The sequence below is a fragment of the Lontra canadensis genome, unplaced genomic scaffold (assembly GCF_010015895.1).
Source record: "Lontra canadensis isolate GAN:19392208 unplaced genomic scaffold, GSC_riverotter_1.0 scaffold26, whole genome shotgun sequence".
NCBI classification, from domain to species: domain Eukaryota; kingdom Metazoa; phylum Chordata; class Mammalia; order Carnivora; family Mustelidae; genus Lontra; species Lontra canadensis.
The window spans coordinates 16960492-16976477 of record NW_022631020.1 but is presented as its reverse complement, the minus strand read 5'-3'; the positions used below and the strand labels follow the sequence as shown (position 1 = coordinate 16976477).

Here is a 15986-nt window from a genome sequence, read left to right as displayed (position 1 = left end):
TGTAACATTATCAACTAAACCACATTTAGTGATTTGAAAGGGTATGACTGAGGCATAAACTATAAAATAAAAAAACTAAACAGCATATACCTATAGAAAAAAAAAGAACACACAAAAACTGGAAATCAAGAAAAAAACACTGCAATTACTGTATCACTGTGAAAATATTAGTTGCTAAAAACATTTACTTAATATTCCTAGTGACTAGAGCAAACACTGTACACAAGAGCATGACACAGGAGGAAACTGGATACTGTCCCTCAATTTAACATGATCATTCACGATTTATAGTTCTGAAATTAACCTTTGTTAAGAACTTAAGAAACTGCTTTCTTTCTCCTTTCCTTTTGATGCATTGATCCCTCTGTTTTAAGTGACCCTATTCCCTTAAACCTAGCTCAAGTTCAGCACCAAATGGTCAAGACCTCCGCAAACCCCTAATTATTTATTTCTTCTACCCAGATCCTTCCATGAAATTTTATTCCTACGGCTATTCAAACACCTAACTAAAATGACCTAATGATGTATTAATTTATGTGTCCGTCTATTCAGTAAAACCACCAAAACCACGTCTTTCTCCTCTTTGCACTTCTAGTACCTAAACCTTGTTACCAACTGATTATGAGACTCTGGGTAACTTCAAGCACCTTCTTTGGGCCTGTTTGTTCATCTATAAAATGAGAATGTTTAAGTTGATGGCATCTAATGTCCTTACAAACTCAAAAATTCATTCCATGAGGGAACAGCTTTTTTTTGCTTCATTCACCACTCTATCTTCAGTGCCTAGAATAGTGCAAGGGCATGTAGTAAACACTCAATGAATAGTTTTGCACTAAATTAAACTGAAATGATGATAGACTGAAGTGTACAATCTAGACAAGGGTCATTCATGAAAATAAAAGTGTATAGGCCACCTTTTTCATTCTTCAAAAGCAGGAAGCTGTAGGTTCCAGGGTGTGGCCAGTTACCAGTTTTTAAGAAAGGAGTCTAGAGATCCCTTAAGAGTAATCTATGAATGTTATAAAAACTAAACATGGAACCATATGTGTGAACAATGTAACTTTCCAGAGGGAAAAAAAAAACACAGTTTCCAAAGTGTTAAGGGAGTTCCCTTCTTAAAATAGGTTAAAAGAACTACACAAACAGAAGATTATCAGTGAGAAAAAGCCCGACCTTTTAGCTACTAAAATATAAACATCTGGTTCTATCAGAGAAGTACCAGACACTATTTTCTAATGTGCTTTCATGAAGTTAGATTAGTAAACATCACAAAGATTAGACAACTCATCACTAGTCTAAGTATTCAAGAATGTTTTAGCCTCCAAGTAACATAAAAACCTAGAATACTATTAATTATACTGGTTCTACACAATAAAACTGATGTTTAAAAATAAAGGTTCTTTATAATACTTGAGGTGTATCAAATCTGACTGATAATTTTCTTCAATAACGAAAAATAATACTCAGATATCACTAAAAATAATGAAACGGTTGCCTTCGGTAATATATGGAGTAAATACAGATTTACTTTGCAGTCTAACTTCAGTCACCATTCTCTGTAATATCAGAAAAAAAATTTCTTCTAAGCTACCTTACCATACCACGTGATGCTAAACTGCACGATCATACAAGGATGACAGAATAACTTTATAGAGAAACACAAGATAATGTGCTAAAGACAGTCTAAGTGTCTCATAAACTGTTTCCTTCATGAGCACGCCATAAAGAGTTGAAAAGTTGTGACCAAAGATTTTTATACTCAAATAAGTTGGAAATAATACAAACCTACCTTCTAGTTTTAAGATGCATTTTACCATAAAAGCTGTAAGAAGGCCTGAAGTAAAGAAACCCATGTAACTTGTTTAATTTGGCATTTCTCCAATTTCAGTGAGAAGGGAACACTCCTTTTCAAAGTGTATTTGTTAACATCTGATATCAGACTAAAGAATACTGATTCGAAGTGAATAAAACTGTATGACAAGAATGAGAAGACTCCTTTACTCCTAAAAGCATCCCACCTCCTTGTTTTATCCAGGAACTGCCTTCTATTCTCTCTACACAGAACATTAGCTGGCATATTTCACTGAGTTCAGGACGTCACTATGAAACACATTATCACAATGTACCCCTACTAAAGACAAAAATGTTGCCAATTATAGCCTCAAACACAAATAAGATGTAGCCTAATTCAGAGGTGCTCAAAGGTGAAAATAAAATGTCTTATAAACAATGAACTATATGATCACAAAAACTGCTCACTATTTGAATCTATTTGGTTCTAGAGTTTAGACAGTAAGAGTATGAATAGCAAGGGATATCTGTATTTTCAACAGACAAAGATGGAGTTGTGATAAAAGAGAAGAAAATCTGTTAAGAATGAAACCAGTGGAAGGACATGACAAATCCAAAAGAATAGAAGGTGCTACAACTCCTGAGAACAGTCAGAGCACAGGTGGTGGCTTTTCAAACAATCACACCTTCTCTATTTTCCAAATGGGTTTCTGCCTGCGCTGTATTTTTTTATATATTGACCTTACTGAATTCACCTATTAATTCCAAAGGTTGGTGAATTCCTTTGGATTTTTCACATATATGATGTCATCTGCGAGTAAATATAGTTTTGTTTCTTCTTTTGCCATCTTTTCACCATTTATTTCATTTTCTTGCCTTACTATACTGGTTAGGCCCTACACTTAAAAAAGTGATGATTTCAAGAAGAGATCTTGTTCCTGATCTCAAGAAGAAAATCATTCAATATTCCACTATTCAGTATTTTAGCTCTAGATGTTTTATGAAGAAAAACTTTATCAAATTAAGGAAGTTTCTATTCTTATTTTGTGTGCTGTTTTTTTTGTGACTAATAAATTTCATCATATGCTTTTTCTACTGAAATAATCATAGGAGGTTCTTCCCACTTTTCTCCCCCTTATTTTATTAATGTGGTAAATTAAGTGGATTTTCAAATGTTAACTCAATCTTGCATTTCTGGAATAAATTCTACCTGGCCAGTACGTATTTTCTTTCTTCTTATCACTGAGAACTTGCTAATACTTAGCTTAGGATTTTTAGGTAGACATTCATGAGCTATTGCTTATAATTATCTCTTATCTTAACATACTTATTAGGTTTGGTGTCAAAGGTTTGTTGAATTCAAAAAGTGAGCTGAAAAGTATCATATATGCTTTGTTATTAAAATGTACATACCACTACCTCTCACTTTCCAAGACAAAAGTCAATTTCTTAACAAGACATGTTATAATCCATTAACACCTCTTTATCTTATTCCTATGTAAATTATTATCAGACGTAACTACTATTAATTCTTGTAAATAAAAAGAAAAACAGGGGCGCCTGGGTGGCTCAGTGGGTTAAGCCGCTGCCTTCGGCTCAGGTCATGATCTCAGGGTCCTGGGATCGAGTTCTGCATTGAGCTCCCTGCTCAGCGGGGAGCCTGCTTTCCTCATCTCTCTCTCTCTGCCTGCCTCTCTACTTGTGATCTCTGTCAAATAAATAAATAAAATCTTTAAAAAAAAAAAAACAAAACAATCTTGGTAATAATTCTGACTAAATAATCCAGGTAATAATCCTGAGAGAGATCAATGCATTTAAAAAAAAAATCAGGGGAACCTGGGTGGCTCAGCCATCGAGCATCTGCCTTCGGCTCAGGTCATGATCCCAGAGTTATGGGATCGAGCCCTGCATCAGGCTCCCTGCTCAGCAGGAAGCCTGCTTCTCCCTCTCCCACTCCCCCTGCTTGTGTTCCCTCTCTTACTATCTCTCTTTCTGTCAAATAAATAAATAAAATCTTAAAAAAAATCAAAAGTATTCAATAACAGTTATGAAAAGAAACTCATAAATTCCTTAACTGTTATATTTAAAGTAGCAAAATTACAAAACAAATGAAAATTAAAACATCAGAGGGTTACTTAGATGGCTGCATTTTTTAGTTAAGGAAACTGAGAGAGTAAGCTTTGTTCAGGATCATACCTAATGTCAGCTGTTAACAGCTGAAGTCTCCAAATGATTCGCAATGTTCCTTCAGTATACCACATAATTTCCCTTTTAAAAGTCCCATGGTGCATATGTTAACATATCATATTGCAAAGAGACAAAGATACATATTTTTAGATTTAAAAAAGGTCGGGGGTGGGGGAGAGAAAGAAACTATTGCTAAGCTGCTAAGAACAATAACATCCTACACCTGAAACTGATAATGATACACAAACCTTAAATATTCATGTAATTAATCATTTTACTTTCTTAGTTAAAAGGGTCTTAGGGAGATAATTTGGACAGTCTTAAGTCTTTCTGTAGACTAATCAAGGCAGTACAGACAGATGCCACCTTTATTCTTAATAAATCACTCTATCTTGAGAAGTACTCAAACGTCATTTCACTGATCACTCTTTCCAAATCATACTATTTAACAGCTATTGCAATGTCTTAAGATTTCAGTGTATAAATTAGGTTTTAAGTTTTCTCTCTCAACATAAAAATGGACTTTTAGAATAAAGAATCACTGAAGGGTTTACTCAGTGTTGTTCAGAGGAAGCGGAAATTTTTTATATTTGTATACTTACTTGCTTTCATAACGACAGAAGACACTGTATAGGTACTAGTTTTGAGTATTTCCCAGCCTTCAATTTGATGATGGGAAACATTCTTCTATCCTTCCTAAGACTTCTCTGAATCACTAAGCTCTAAGGATTCTTCATCAAAAACCCCTACAGACTTGGGGAACGGGAACAACCAAAAATAAGCAAAAACAAAACGCTATTCTATAAAGAAGTTCACTGAAGATGACTGAAAGTTACACACTTCTAAATAACTGCTTTCCTTAAAAGATTCTTTAGAGTATTTACAGTATTGCTTCATAAAAATACTACCATTAGTGATTTTTCAGTTAATGGTAACTCTATTACTAAATGTACACTATCAATTCCAAATCTGTATCTCTTTTATCCTAAAGCTATATAAAACACATTAAAAAAAAAAAAAAAAGAAGCAAACATACCAGAAAAGTTCTGTAAAAGCTATAAATTTCAGGGTCTAAATCTTGACGTAAACAGATGCTAAGTATAAAGTTTTCAGAACTCTCCAGAATTGGTCATTACTAAGCAAAGTGTGACAGACTTATTTTCTTTATTCCTTAGTTACTTACTATCAAGGTGGATAAACCTAATCAAAGCAAATATTTAGATACTGCTAAAGTCAGTAGCATGGACTAAAATATAGACAAATACAGGGGGGAAAAGAGGGAGGCATCATATGGGGGAAAAATTAAAGATTTTATAGAATAGGGTAAAGAGATTTTTTCAAATCTTTAAAAGAATGACTAGAATTCACTTAGAGGAAAATGCACTCCAGGAAAATCACCAATCACCACCAAAAAAAAGAAAAAGAAAAAAGGCAGGAAAGAGTGAGAAATAATGAGCAGAAAAAGGCTTGCTAAGGTAAAAAGAAGATCTAACACAGAGACATAAGCCCCAAATAACTGAGATATGATATGCTATGAATCAAGCAGTTATGTAGCTGGGGAAATGAAGTTCTTAACTTCTGTAAGAAGTTAACATTAAAATAAGTCTGGGAGTACAGTGGTGGTAGTATAAACTACAGGAGCATATGGCTAGGACACCACATCCAGAGGCCAAGAAACTGAAGGTGGTGGAGAAAAAGAAGTGGATGACAAACACAAGTGAATGACTCTCAGGTTTTTAGACTGCACAACTTGGAAAAGGGTGGTATAACTTCCAGAGTTGGAGTGAGGAGGAGAGGTTAATTTAGGTGGGAAATCATCATTTTTTAAGCATATTATGCCTGAAGTAATGTTGAGGTGCCCAAGACGAAAATCTGAAATACGGAATGAGATTCAAATTCAAATTTCTAGAATTGCCTTAGTTTAACATGGCAAATAAGGAAGAGAATATACTGAAGAACCAGCAAAGAGAGGTCAGCCCTTTCACGGGATGCTCTATGTAACATATAGACTCAACTTTCTACATAATCTTAATAATGGAAAGAGCCATAGATATAAAATAGAGGAGCCCACATTCCAGTCCTGACTCAGTAATTCCTAGTTTATCCACTGGGCCTTACTTTCCTTCTAAGGTGAGGACACAGAAATGAGAAAAATGATCTAATCCTATTCTGTGATTCCATATATCAAATAAGACTAAAGACCAAAGCATTCACTCATACCTAAATGGAAAAAATAAATAACACACCTACACAAAACTATGAGATAGGTCCATTTAATCAGTAATTACCCCACTGTTTAAAAAAAGAAATGACAAATGACAATTGTCAGGCTATGAACAATAGCTGTTAGTAATAAATAACAAATTTACATTTACATCATCCTTTCCAATTTAAAAAATACTTTTAAATGAATCATTTTATTTAATCCTCACAAAACTCTGTGAGCAACACAAATTTACAATCATTTCTCCAACAAGGAAAAGGAATTGGAAAGGTTAAGAGCACTGCCCAGTATCATGCGGTTAGTAAGTGAAGAGCCAGAACTCAAACTCAGGTAAAATTCCTAATTTGTGGCCTTTTCCATTAGGCTGCCAGAGTTTTCAAATTAAAATGCACAATGTCGCTAAAGAAAATATAGTAATAAAATGAGAAAATGAAAAGAAGGAAGCACATGGACACATAGTGAGAGGCAAATATTAAAATGCTGATGCAAAAAGTAAAAAAAAAAAAAAGGTAGGCAAATTTTTTTCTTTTTCAGCAGATGGAAAGCAAAAAGGTAGGAATAAGAGATACAGATACTATTAAGAAGCAAGAGTTTAGAACTATGAAAAAAATTAAAAAATTAAGATGCCACCTGAAAACATTTATGAAGCCAAGACAAACAGATCATGCTATTGTTCTTCTTACCTTTTCAGTTGCTGAAACAGATGGCTTTGATACAAAACCCAACCTGTCCTTCACAGATAACTTAGTTACATTCTAAAAAAATTAAAATGGACATATTCAGTGTTTCCCCAAACACACAGGTCTGTTGGGATTTTGAACATTCTGATTCTACTAATATATACTAACTCGTTAAGTATACTGATGTTAATCACACAAACTTGGGCCTTTTTCAAAGACAGAGACAGAAAGAAAATGTGTGTAGAAAAACAAATAGTACGCAGTATTATGCACTCATAAAAAAATCATGATGTAAAGTAAGGTTTCAACTAAGTATTTATTAAAGTCCCTCCACTGATACAGAATCATAAATTCTTAGAATCCTATGTTGACAAGTGTGCAGAAAGTGTGAACACTGTAAATATTAGAGTAACTAAAATATCTGCCTGCTTCTTGAGCTTAAAAATAAAAGCCATTCTTTCCTAAAGTATGTTTCTATAGCCAAATACACTGTATCTGGTGATGATTTGAGATAACAGGATGGGGAATTATTATCACTGGGAGGTTTTTTTAGTAATTGAAAATTTATCAATTTCCATTCTGCATGTTTCCATACAATCTCATTATCTGACTCTTCAGGAATTACCCAGAAGACTATTTTAATAAAATAGCATCCTAACTACATCCTAATGCTTACATTGAACAACAAATGCTAAAATATCTAGAGAAAAAGAAAGCTAAGTTTCAAAGACGGAGGGTGCAGAAACAAGAAACTGCCACTCAAGTGTGGAAGGGAGTGGGAAGGGAATGACATGTGGAGAAGAGAATCTGAAACTCAGGAATGAGTGATGCAAAGTTCTGAGAACTATGTAAGTAACTTGAAACAGTATCATCAAGCATGCTAAAACCTGATGGCTTAAGCCTTCCCTTCGCAAAAGCTTTTGGTGCAGTCTACTGTATCATCTTCTCTGGAATAGAAATCTAGTCAAGTAAAAGATGATGGGAAAAATAAGATTTAATATACTGAACTTCATTTTTCAGGCAGTTTTGCTTAAAATTAATTCCTTCACAAAGTGAAAGGGAACTCAAGTATTAACTAGAGAAAAGAATTTAAAATTCAAATACTATAGGAAAAACAGAATGTGAAAATCTTATGCTAATGGTAAAAAGAAAATTTACAGGCGGAGTTCATATACGTACAGACTGTATTTCTGTATAAGATATACACAATTAACTATAATTCGAATCACAAGGGACACTAATTTGCTGAGAACCTGTTATGAGACACACACAATAAGACTTTTCATTTACCTGAGGAAGGTCTGAACTGGCACTCTGTGCTTCTGCTGGTTCAATAGTATTTGAAGGTACCGGACCCAATCGCTCTTTGACTGACTGCTTCACAACAGGCAAAATGGGCTGCTGGACTAAGGGCTGCATTACCTCAGAACAAGAAAAAAATGTTAAACAAGAGGATCAGCTCATGAACAGGTCAAGTAACCTCTGTTATTTGTTATTACATCGCCCATGCAGACAGTTTTAAAAGCGCAGCTTATAATCAAAACCTGTCTTCCAAATTCCTTCACACACATACATAGATGTTTTTCTTTGCATAAATTAACTTATTAATAAAGGAAATAATGAACAGGAGAAAATTCAATCGAGAAACAAACTGCTATAAAATCCTCCTGTAAGCAACTGATCTAACATTAGTGACTGATTCAGTGACTGAAAAAGAGAAAAGAGGGAAGGTGGGAGGGAGAAAGGAAGGGAAGGATTTCCAAAACGAACACACAGTATGAGTTTCTGGAATATGTATAAGCTACCACATACTGACTATCTCCTATCTACTAGGGACTTTTCTATATGCTTTTTATCTTATCATCCAATGATTCTCTAAACTAGGGACTAACTTCACAATAAAGAGAACAGGTTAGGGACATTAAATAAGTTCCTTCAGTCTTCACGTTTCGGAGGTAGAGCCGGAATCTGAATTTAAGTCTACCTGACTGCAGTACTCCTGCTCTTAAACACTGTATGCTAAGAGCTTTCTGAGAAAAGCATTGAATTTCACACAAATCTCTCTCTTACCTTTGGAGAAGTAGTTTGTAACTGCTGGGTACTTCCTTCTCTGTGCCAATAAACCTTAATAAAGCGATTGTTTAGTACTGCTTCTGTACTTGATATAGCTTTCTTTGCTTCTTCATATGTTGCAAATTGGATAAGGGCACCTTCAGGATCACCATTATAAGCAACCTAAGATTTAAAATATTAAGACCAGTGAATTCCAAAAGAATCCATTGTTTCATCCAATAAAATTCCTCAAGAGATGAAATTCTGGTCCTTCCAGGAAGTATTCTATCTTTACCCTTTCTTACACCTAGATTATTTACCACAGTTTACTTTCACTCCCAAAGAAATGTTAACTAAGGACTGTATAAAAAATGCAAACTGATACAGTAGTGAGATACCATGTTTTGCTCCTCAGTTTTGAAAATTTCCCTAATTTTACCAGGGCACTTAAATTGCAAGAGGAAAAGAATATTCTGAAAACTTTTTTGTGTCTACATCTAAATGTGGTAGATAAAATTGAATTGCTGTAAAAAGATACTCAGAGATATTCAAGATTACATAACTGTGGAGTAATATGTATACCATGGGCCTGCATATTTTTTTAACATATATGTATCTTTTGCGTGTGCTAACTGATAAATAGATAAATACAAAAAACCTAGAATAATATATATTTTTAACAATAATAGGATTATGGGGATATATGGGGAAAGGAATGAGAAGTACACGAAGAGTTAAGGTGGAAACATTTCCTTTAAATTCTATATAAACTTCTATTGCCCCGGGGCGCCTAGGTGGCTCAGTGGGTTAAGCCTCTGCCTTCAGCTCAGGTCATGATCTCGGGGTCCTGGGATTGAGTCCCGCATCGGGCTCTCTGCTAGGCAGGGAGCCTGCTTCCTCCTCTCTCTCTCTCTCTCTCTCTCTGCCTCTCTGCCTACTTGTGCTCTCACTCTGTCAAATAAAATCTCTAGGGGGGAAAAAAAAAACTTCTATTGCCCCACACCAAGCAAGCATGCATTTTTTCATGTTCTTTTTATATTATTTTTTATTTATTTATTTTTAAAGATTTTATTTATTTATCTGACAGACAGAGATCACAAGTAGGCAGAGAGGCAGGCAGAGGCGGCGGGGTGGGGAAGCAGGCTCTCCAGAGCAGGGAGGCCTTTAACCCACTGAGCCACCCAGGTGCCCCTGTATTATCTTTTAAATGTCAAAAAAGCAAACTTTTCCAAATAATCGACTTCAGTTGTACTCTCTAAAAGTTATTTTTATCAGGTTATGGGAAGTAATTATTTTAGTTGAAAAGAACACCATACATACTGGAAAAAAAGCCCAACATTATTACAGTATTTTTGACATATATAATGTTAACTCAATACTAAATAATCTCACAAATTACAAATACCCAAGCCAAGGTCTAATTTTAGGTGAAATCATATACAAATTACACCGATACTTAATCCTTAAGGATGTTCAAAAGTGATAGAGGAAAAGTAAATATTTGAACTAATTAAGTATTCCTTAATTAGCTGATATTTGGGCCCCCCAAAGGTTATCGTTTAAGTGCTTCCCGATATACGAGCAGCAGAAACATCCTGACTGAAGCATTCTGTTGTAATGCTTCAGAGAAACTGAGGAAATGAACACTATTAAAGATTAGATATTCCTGGGCACCTGGGTGCCTCAGTGGATTAAGCATCTGCCTTTGGCTCAGGTCATGATCCCAGCCAGCATCCCGGGATCCGAGCCCCACGGTGGGGTCTCCTCTCAGTGGGAGCCTGCTTCTCCCTCTCCCTGCTTGTACTCTCTCTGTGTCAAATAAAGTCTTTTTAAAAACTAAAAAATAATTTTAAAAGATTAGATTTTTCTACTCTGATTAAAGTTTGCTATAATTTTGTAATAACTTCTATTAGGTAGAAAGTATATAATATGATCAATCAAAACTCCTTGCCTCCTGAGAGCAAAAAACTTACTCAAAATCACACATTGTTTTAAAAATATAGTTTCGTATCATTCCAATTTTCCAAATTTAGAATGTCACCAAATTTTCCATATTCCTTTATAAAAGTATTTTTCTTACTGCATTAAAATCCCTCCCTAAATAATTAAGCAAAGACCACAGAATTACTGCATAGCTCTTACCTGTAAGTTAACCAAGGTTCCAAATCGACTAAAATGTTCATTAAGTTTGCTGATATTATTTAATTCTGGAGGAACTTTTCTAAGTTCAAGTTTGGTGTTTTCATTTCCAAACTGAACCTTCTTCTGGAAGCCTGGGCTGTTTGTTCTATTAAAATTTGGCCTGTAACAAAAAATCAAGTTGATTAATATATTTATTTATAAATCCTGCCCCCTATCAAGCAGAGATTAGTAAGGTTTTACAATTTAAGTTCTATTGTTTTTTCAAAACTGAAATTACTGATTGATAAAGAAAATTGAAATTTTCTTCCAAAAACTGAAATTTCCTAATTACTACCGTACATATCTTTCATAGTAGCTAACTGAGAAGAGTTCTCTTATGCCATTTATTATGTCCCACTTTGAATCCACGCCCACTTAAGCAGGAAAGGTCCAGTGCTCTTTCAGTAAATTTGCATATACAATTTTTGTTGCACTTTTGCAAAAGCTAGCTTACTGAAATGTATCCTATTCTAAAACACTGATTAAAAACAAGGTATAACCATCTGAACCACTTTCCACCTTAAAAAAAAAAAAATGTCAAAACTGTAAACCATATATTTGGCACTTGAAAAAAGGCCAAAACTGTGGCCCAGAGAGGTTACACACTTTCCTTACATCACAGAATTACAGGCAGAGCCAGAACTAGATAGTACCCATTACTAAATTATGTTAAAGCTCTGAAAGTGTGATCCTCTCTCCTTTAACTTACAAATGTTATAAGAGAATCTTCACACGCACCCCAACATTCTGGTTCTTTCAATGATCCTCTTTCTCTGAAGCCCTTCCCTGACAACTTTAATGACTATCCAGCCTCCCCAGCTCCCCAAAAGATCACTTTCCAGCTCTTAATAGGACTTGCCTACATGCTAAAGCCTCTTCCCAAACCTGACCCAACTTCCTTCTACAATAGTAGTCTCACGACTATCCTTTATATAGGTAGTTTTCACTGACATCTCTAAGTTAAGCAGTGTTTTTTTCTGGAGGTGGGGAAAGGAAGGAAGAGGAAAAATTGTGTCCTTGACCACCACAACACTTCTGTATGAAAATACTCTCCAAGTACCTATTAACTTACAAATATTTAGAAATCAATGTACACTATAGTGTGAGACTGCTTAGAGAAAAGAATTATATAATGCTCATTTTGAAAGAGAATACTATATTGCCAAATAATATTCCAGTATCCTAAAAATCACTATACATTAAAATTTCTCAATCCTGCCAGCTTACTTATCAAACCAGGTCTTCTTTGTAGGAGCTCCAGGCTCCCCGGAACCAATGGTTCTTTTCCTTGATTCTGAATCCACTACTATTCTCATACTGCTTTTATTAGGAGGTTTTTCTATTTGAAAAGAAAAGAGAGCACAGATTAATATTTTCTGTTTATCACAGATACTTCCTTACATGCATACTGAAAACAAAGTTCTGGCTTCTTGTCCAAATATACATTTTTAGAAGAAACAGAAATAAATGCAGATTCAAATATAATAATCTAAAGGATTTTAACTTATTCTGAATTCACTTCATATCTAACTAAAGAAGACTCAGTAATTCTTACATGTCAAATTACAATATGACTCTACAGGCCACTTCTTTTGAAGGTAGCGGTGGGGGGAAGGGAACGGTAAAGGTAAAATCAATGTCACTATTTTCATTGGCCATCACCCTCCCCGTAAATAAATGTACAAATAAATCAGAAATTTAAGTTTCTGATTTATTTAAGGCTTTGAGTTCATAGTTTTGAAATCAAATGCACGACCTAAATTTAACATTTATTCAAATTGAAATTTATTCAAAATTTAACATTAACCCAATGACCTTCAAGAATTGATAACTTAAAAAAAAAGAATTGATACAGTTGTGATTGAAGTTGCCTATTTAAATATCAACACAGTAACACAAAGCACACTTGATTTAGAAAGGTATTCAAGATTGAAAGCACACTTGATTTAAAAAGGTATTCAAGGGACGCCTGGGTGGCTCAGTTGGTTGGACGACTGCCTTCGGCTCAGGTCATGATCCCGGGGTCCCGGGATCGAGTCCCACATCGGGCTCCCAGCTCCATGGGGAGTCTGCTTCTCCCTCTGACCTTCTCCTCGCTCATGGTCTCTCTCACTGTCTCTTTCTCAAATAAATAAATAAAATCTTAAAAAAAAAATAAAAAGGTATTCAAGATTAAAAGAGCTGTACACATCTGCTACTTCCAACTTTACATTTACTTAGTTGGAATGTGACAAACAGGTACATTTAACCTGTTATTCTGAAACAACACTAAAGCTTAAAACATGCAAACCTTAATCCACATAGAAAAATATAATTTTAAAATTCTTTTTAAAGATGTATAAAGTGATTGCATACCTCCTGTTCTTAATATTTCTAAACACATAACTAACCAAAATAACTTCAGGTGTTCCAGCACAACATCTCATGGATGGCTACAACTCTGATCTCCATGAAGGAGATCATAGCAATCTCTCCACCACACATGAACTCTTGTCCAGAAGTCAGTTCTCAATTTCTAACTTGTTGGTTTTCTCTGGCCATCTAGTTCTCAAAATCCTACAGGTTTCTCAAAACTCAGAGTACATACAAAGTACAAATTATCTTCATATCAAATGTACTTTTAAATCTTTCTTAAGCATTTCCATTAATGAAACTACTATTTGATTTCTGAGTCTGCCCACATCCCTTCAACTCACCTTGCATATATTTCCTCTCCTTTCTCACCGAAACAACCCTGGTCCAAACTTGCATTACTTATCACCAAGTCTAATGTACTAACTGAATTTCTGCTCCTGGAGTTCCTTCCAGTAATTCATCCCATATAAAGATCAGTAAAATCAGTGTGCCAGAGCTCTGCTGTTTTCATCTTCAACCTCTTCCTCTAAACTGGAACTTCCCATCAACATTTAGCAAGCTCAAATTACCCCATTTTTAAATGAAATCTCGTAAAACTACTTCCCCTCCAGGTACCACCATCCTTTGCTCCCCACATTCACAGCTATTTCCTAAGAGATGTTACACTTGCTAACCTGCTTCCCTACCACCCATTCACTAATCCTCCAAAAACTGGCAGCAGCTCTCATTACTGAACTTAACTTTCTCATCCTAAATTTGCTGATGTCCTAACTTGTTGCTTAAGCTTATAAATATATCCCAGTCCTTCTCTTACTTGACCTCTTATCATTAAATGCTGTTGATCACTTCTTTTCCTATCTTCTTTGGATTTTTCAGGACTCCTCACTCCCTCCTTTTGTTTGTGCCTTCCTGACTTCATTTTCTCAGTGCCCTACTTAAGCTCCCCCTTCTCTGCCCACAGCTTCAAATACTGGTGTTCTCCAAAGTTACTTACTTGCACTTTCTAATCTCACTCTACACAATCACCTTAAGACATCTATTACCATGGCTTCATTCATCATTTTTAGTGATTCTCAAAGGGAAGAAAAGTATATCAGAAACATATGAGAAGAGTTTTCAGAACCCTTATCAGTCAGGCTTGCAGATTTGGATATGCTTCATTCCATCTTCCTATACCTCCCATAATTACTAATGGCACAGAAGAAAAGATTAAGAACCACTGTTTTACATGCTCATGATTAAAAATCTGTATTTTCTAAACCATCTCTCTCTTAAGAGACCTGACGTCCAGATCTTACTTCCAACTGGACATTTCTCTTCAAACGTCCCAGGACACAACAAATTAAACACTTCCAAAACTAAATTTATTTTCCTACCAAATCTGTTCTTCCTCTCAATGAGATTATCAGCTGCCCAATTATCCAGAGCAGAAATCTGATGTCTTCAATTTCATGCTCTCCATTTCACCCATTCTAAGTCCCGCAATCCAATAATGTCATCAATTCCACTAAATTGAAATCTCTCATTTTCCACTGTTAGTACCCTACCCCAGCTATTATACTGTCATCTCTTTTTCTAGAATTCTTTAAATGCCCTTAACCGGTCTCATACCTCCCTCCACATATCTCACTCCCTCTGTTCCAGTCATTAAGTTTTCAGTTTCTCAAAAGTATTATGGAATGTAATTGCTTTACCTACCCCCTTTCTCTGGCTAAATCGTCCTATGTTTCCACAGCAGATCAGGTGGAAACATCCACTATCTGAACACTGGTGATATTCACAGTGCAAGCTGGCAGCGTCTTTGCTCAGTGGCACCTTCGCAAGACCAGTTCTGCAACAGGATTTGTGGCCTTACTCTTGCCTCCCAACCCGATTCACTGACTTTCTTAATGTTTTTGAGTTATCAAATATCCTTTTTTACTTTAATATGTTCTTTATCTGAAGGTTCACTAAGAAAGGCAGTGATATATTCTCCCCTAGTCATTGTGATGTGTTTGTTCCAATTCATCTTATATTCTCTGACTCAGACTGTCTTTCATTGTAACTTATTTAAGGAGTATTAAAAATGGAAATAAGTTCCTCTTGGTATTCAATTAGCAAATGAGTCTATTAGTTATATATACTGAGTTTTCCCCCACATTATCCTTTTAATAAATTGTTTTTATGCTTAAAATTTTTAGCCCTGGTTTTGTTGACAGCAAATGGAAAACTACTTAGCCCTTACTCCCACCTATATCCAGTCAAGGAACATCTATGAAATTCTCTACCTTCTTAGAAATCTGGAGGGGAGGGATGTGCTATGGTGAGTGCGGTGAAGTGTGTAAACCTTGCGATTCACAGACCTGTACCCCTGGGGAAAAAAATATATTGTATGTTTATAAAAAATAAAATTTAAAAAAAAAATTAAAAAAATAAAATAAAAATAAAAATTAAAAAAAAAAAGAAATCTGGAAAGAACAATTCTCAGAGCCTCTCAGGCATTTTTCTTAGTAATTCTAAGGTATCAATGAGCCTAA

The 15986-nt window shown here is 35.1% G+C and overlaps 1 protein-coding gene across 12 annotated transcripts in view; it reads right to left on the bottom strand.

Moving 5' to 3' along the window:
- Window positions 1–15986, bottom strand: part of RBM26 (RNA binding motif protein 26) — an 85590-nt gene that overhangs the window by 27082 nt on the left and 42522 nt on the right. For 5 of the 12 annotated variants that reach the window (XM_032864179.1, XM_032864173.1, XM_032864175.1 and 2 more), the window contains exons 10-14: window positions 12343–12454; window positions 11077–11236; window positions 8953–9117; window positions 8173–8304; window positions 6886–6957 (exon numbers count right to left, since the gene is read on the bottom strand). In XM_032864179.1, the coding sequence (XP_032720070.1) occupies window positions 6886–6957; window positions 8173–8304; window positions 8953–9117; window positions 11077–11236; window positions 12343–12454 (641 nt within the window). The remainder of the gene's footprint in view (window positions 1–6885; window positions 6958–8172; window positions 8305–8952; window positions 9118–11076; window positions 11237–12342; window positions 12455–15986) is intronic. The other 7 variants (XM_032864180.1, XM_032864182.1, XM_032864183.1 and 4 more) reach the window with 3 other exon arrangements.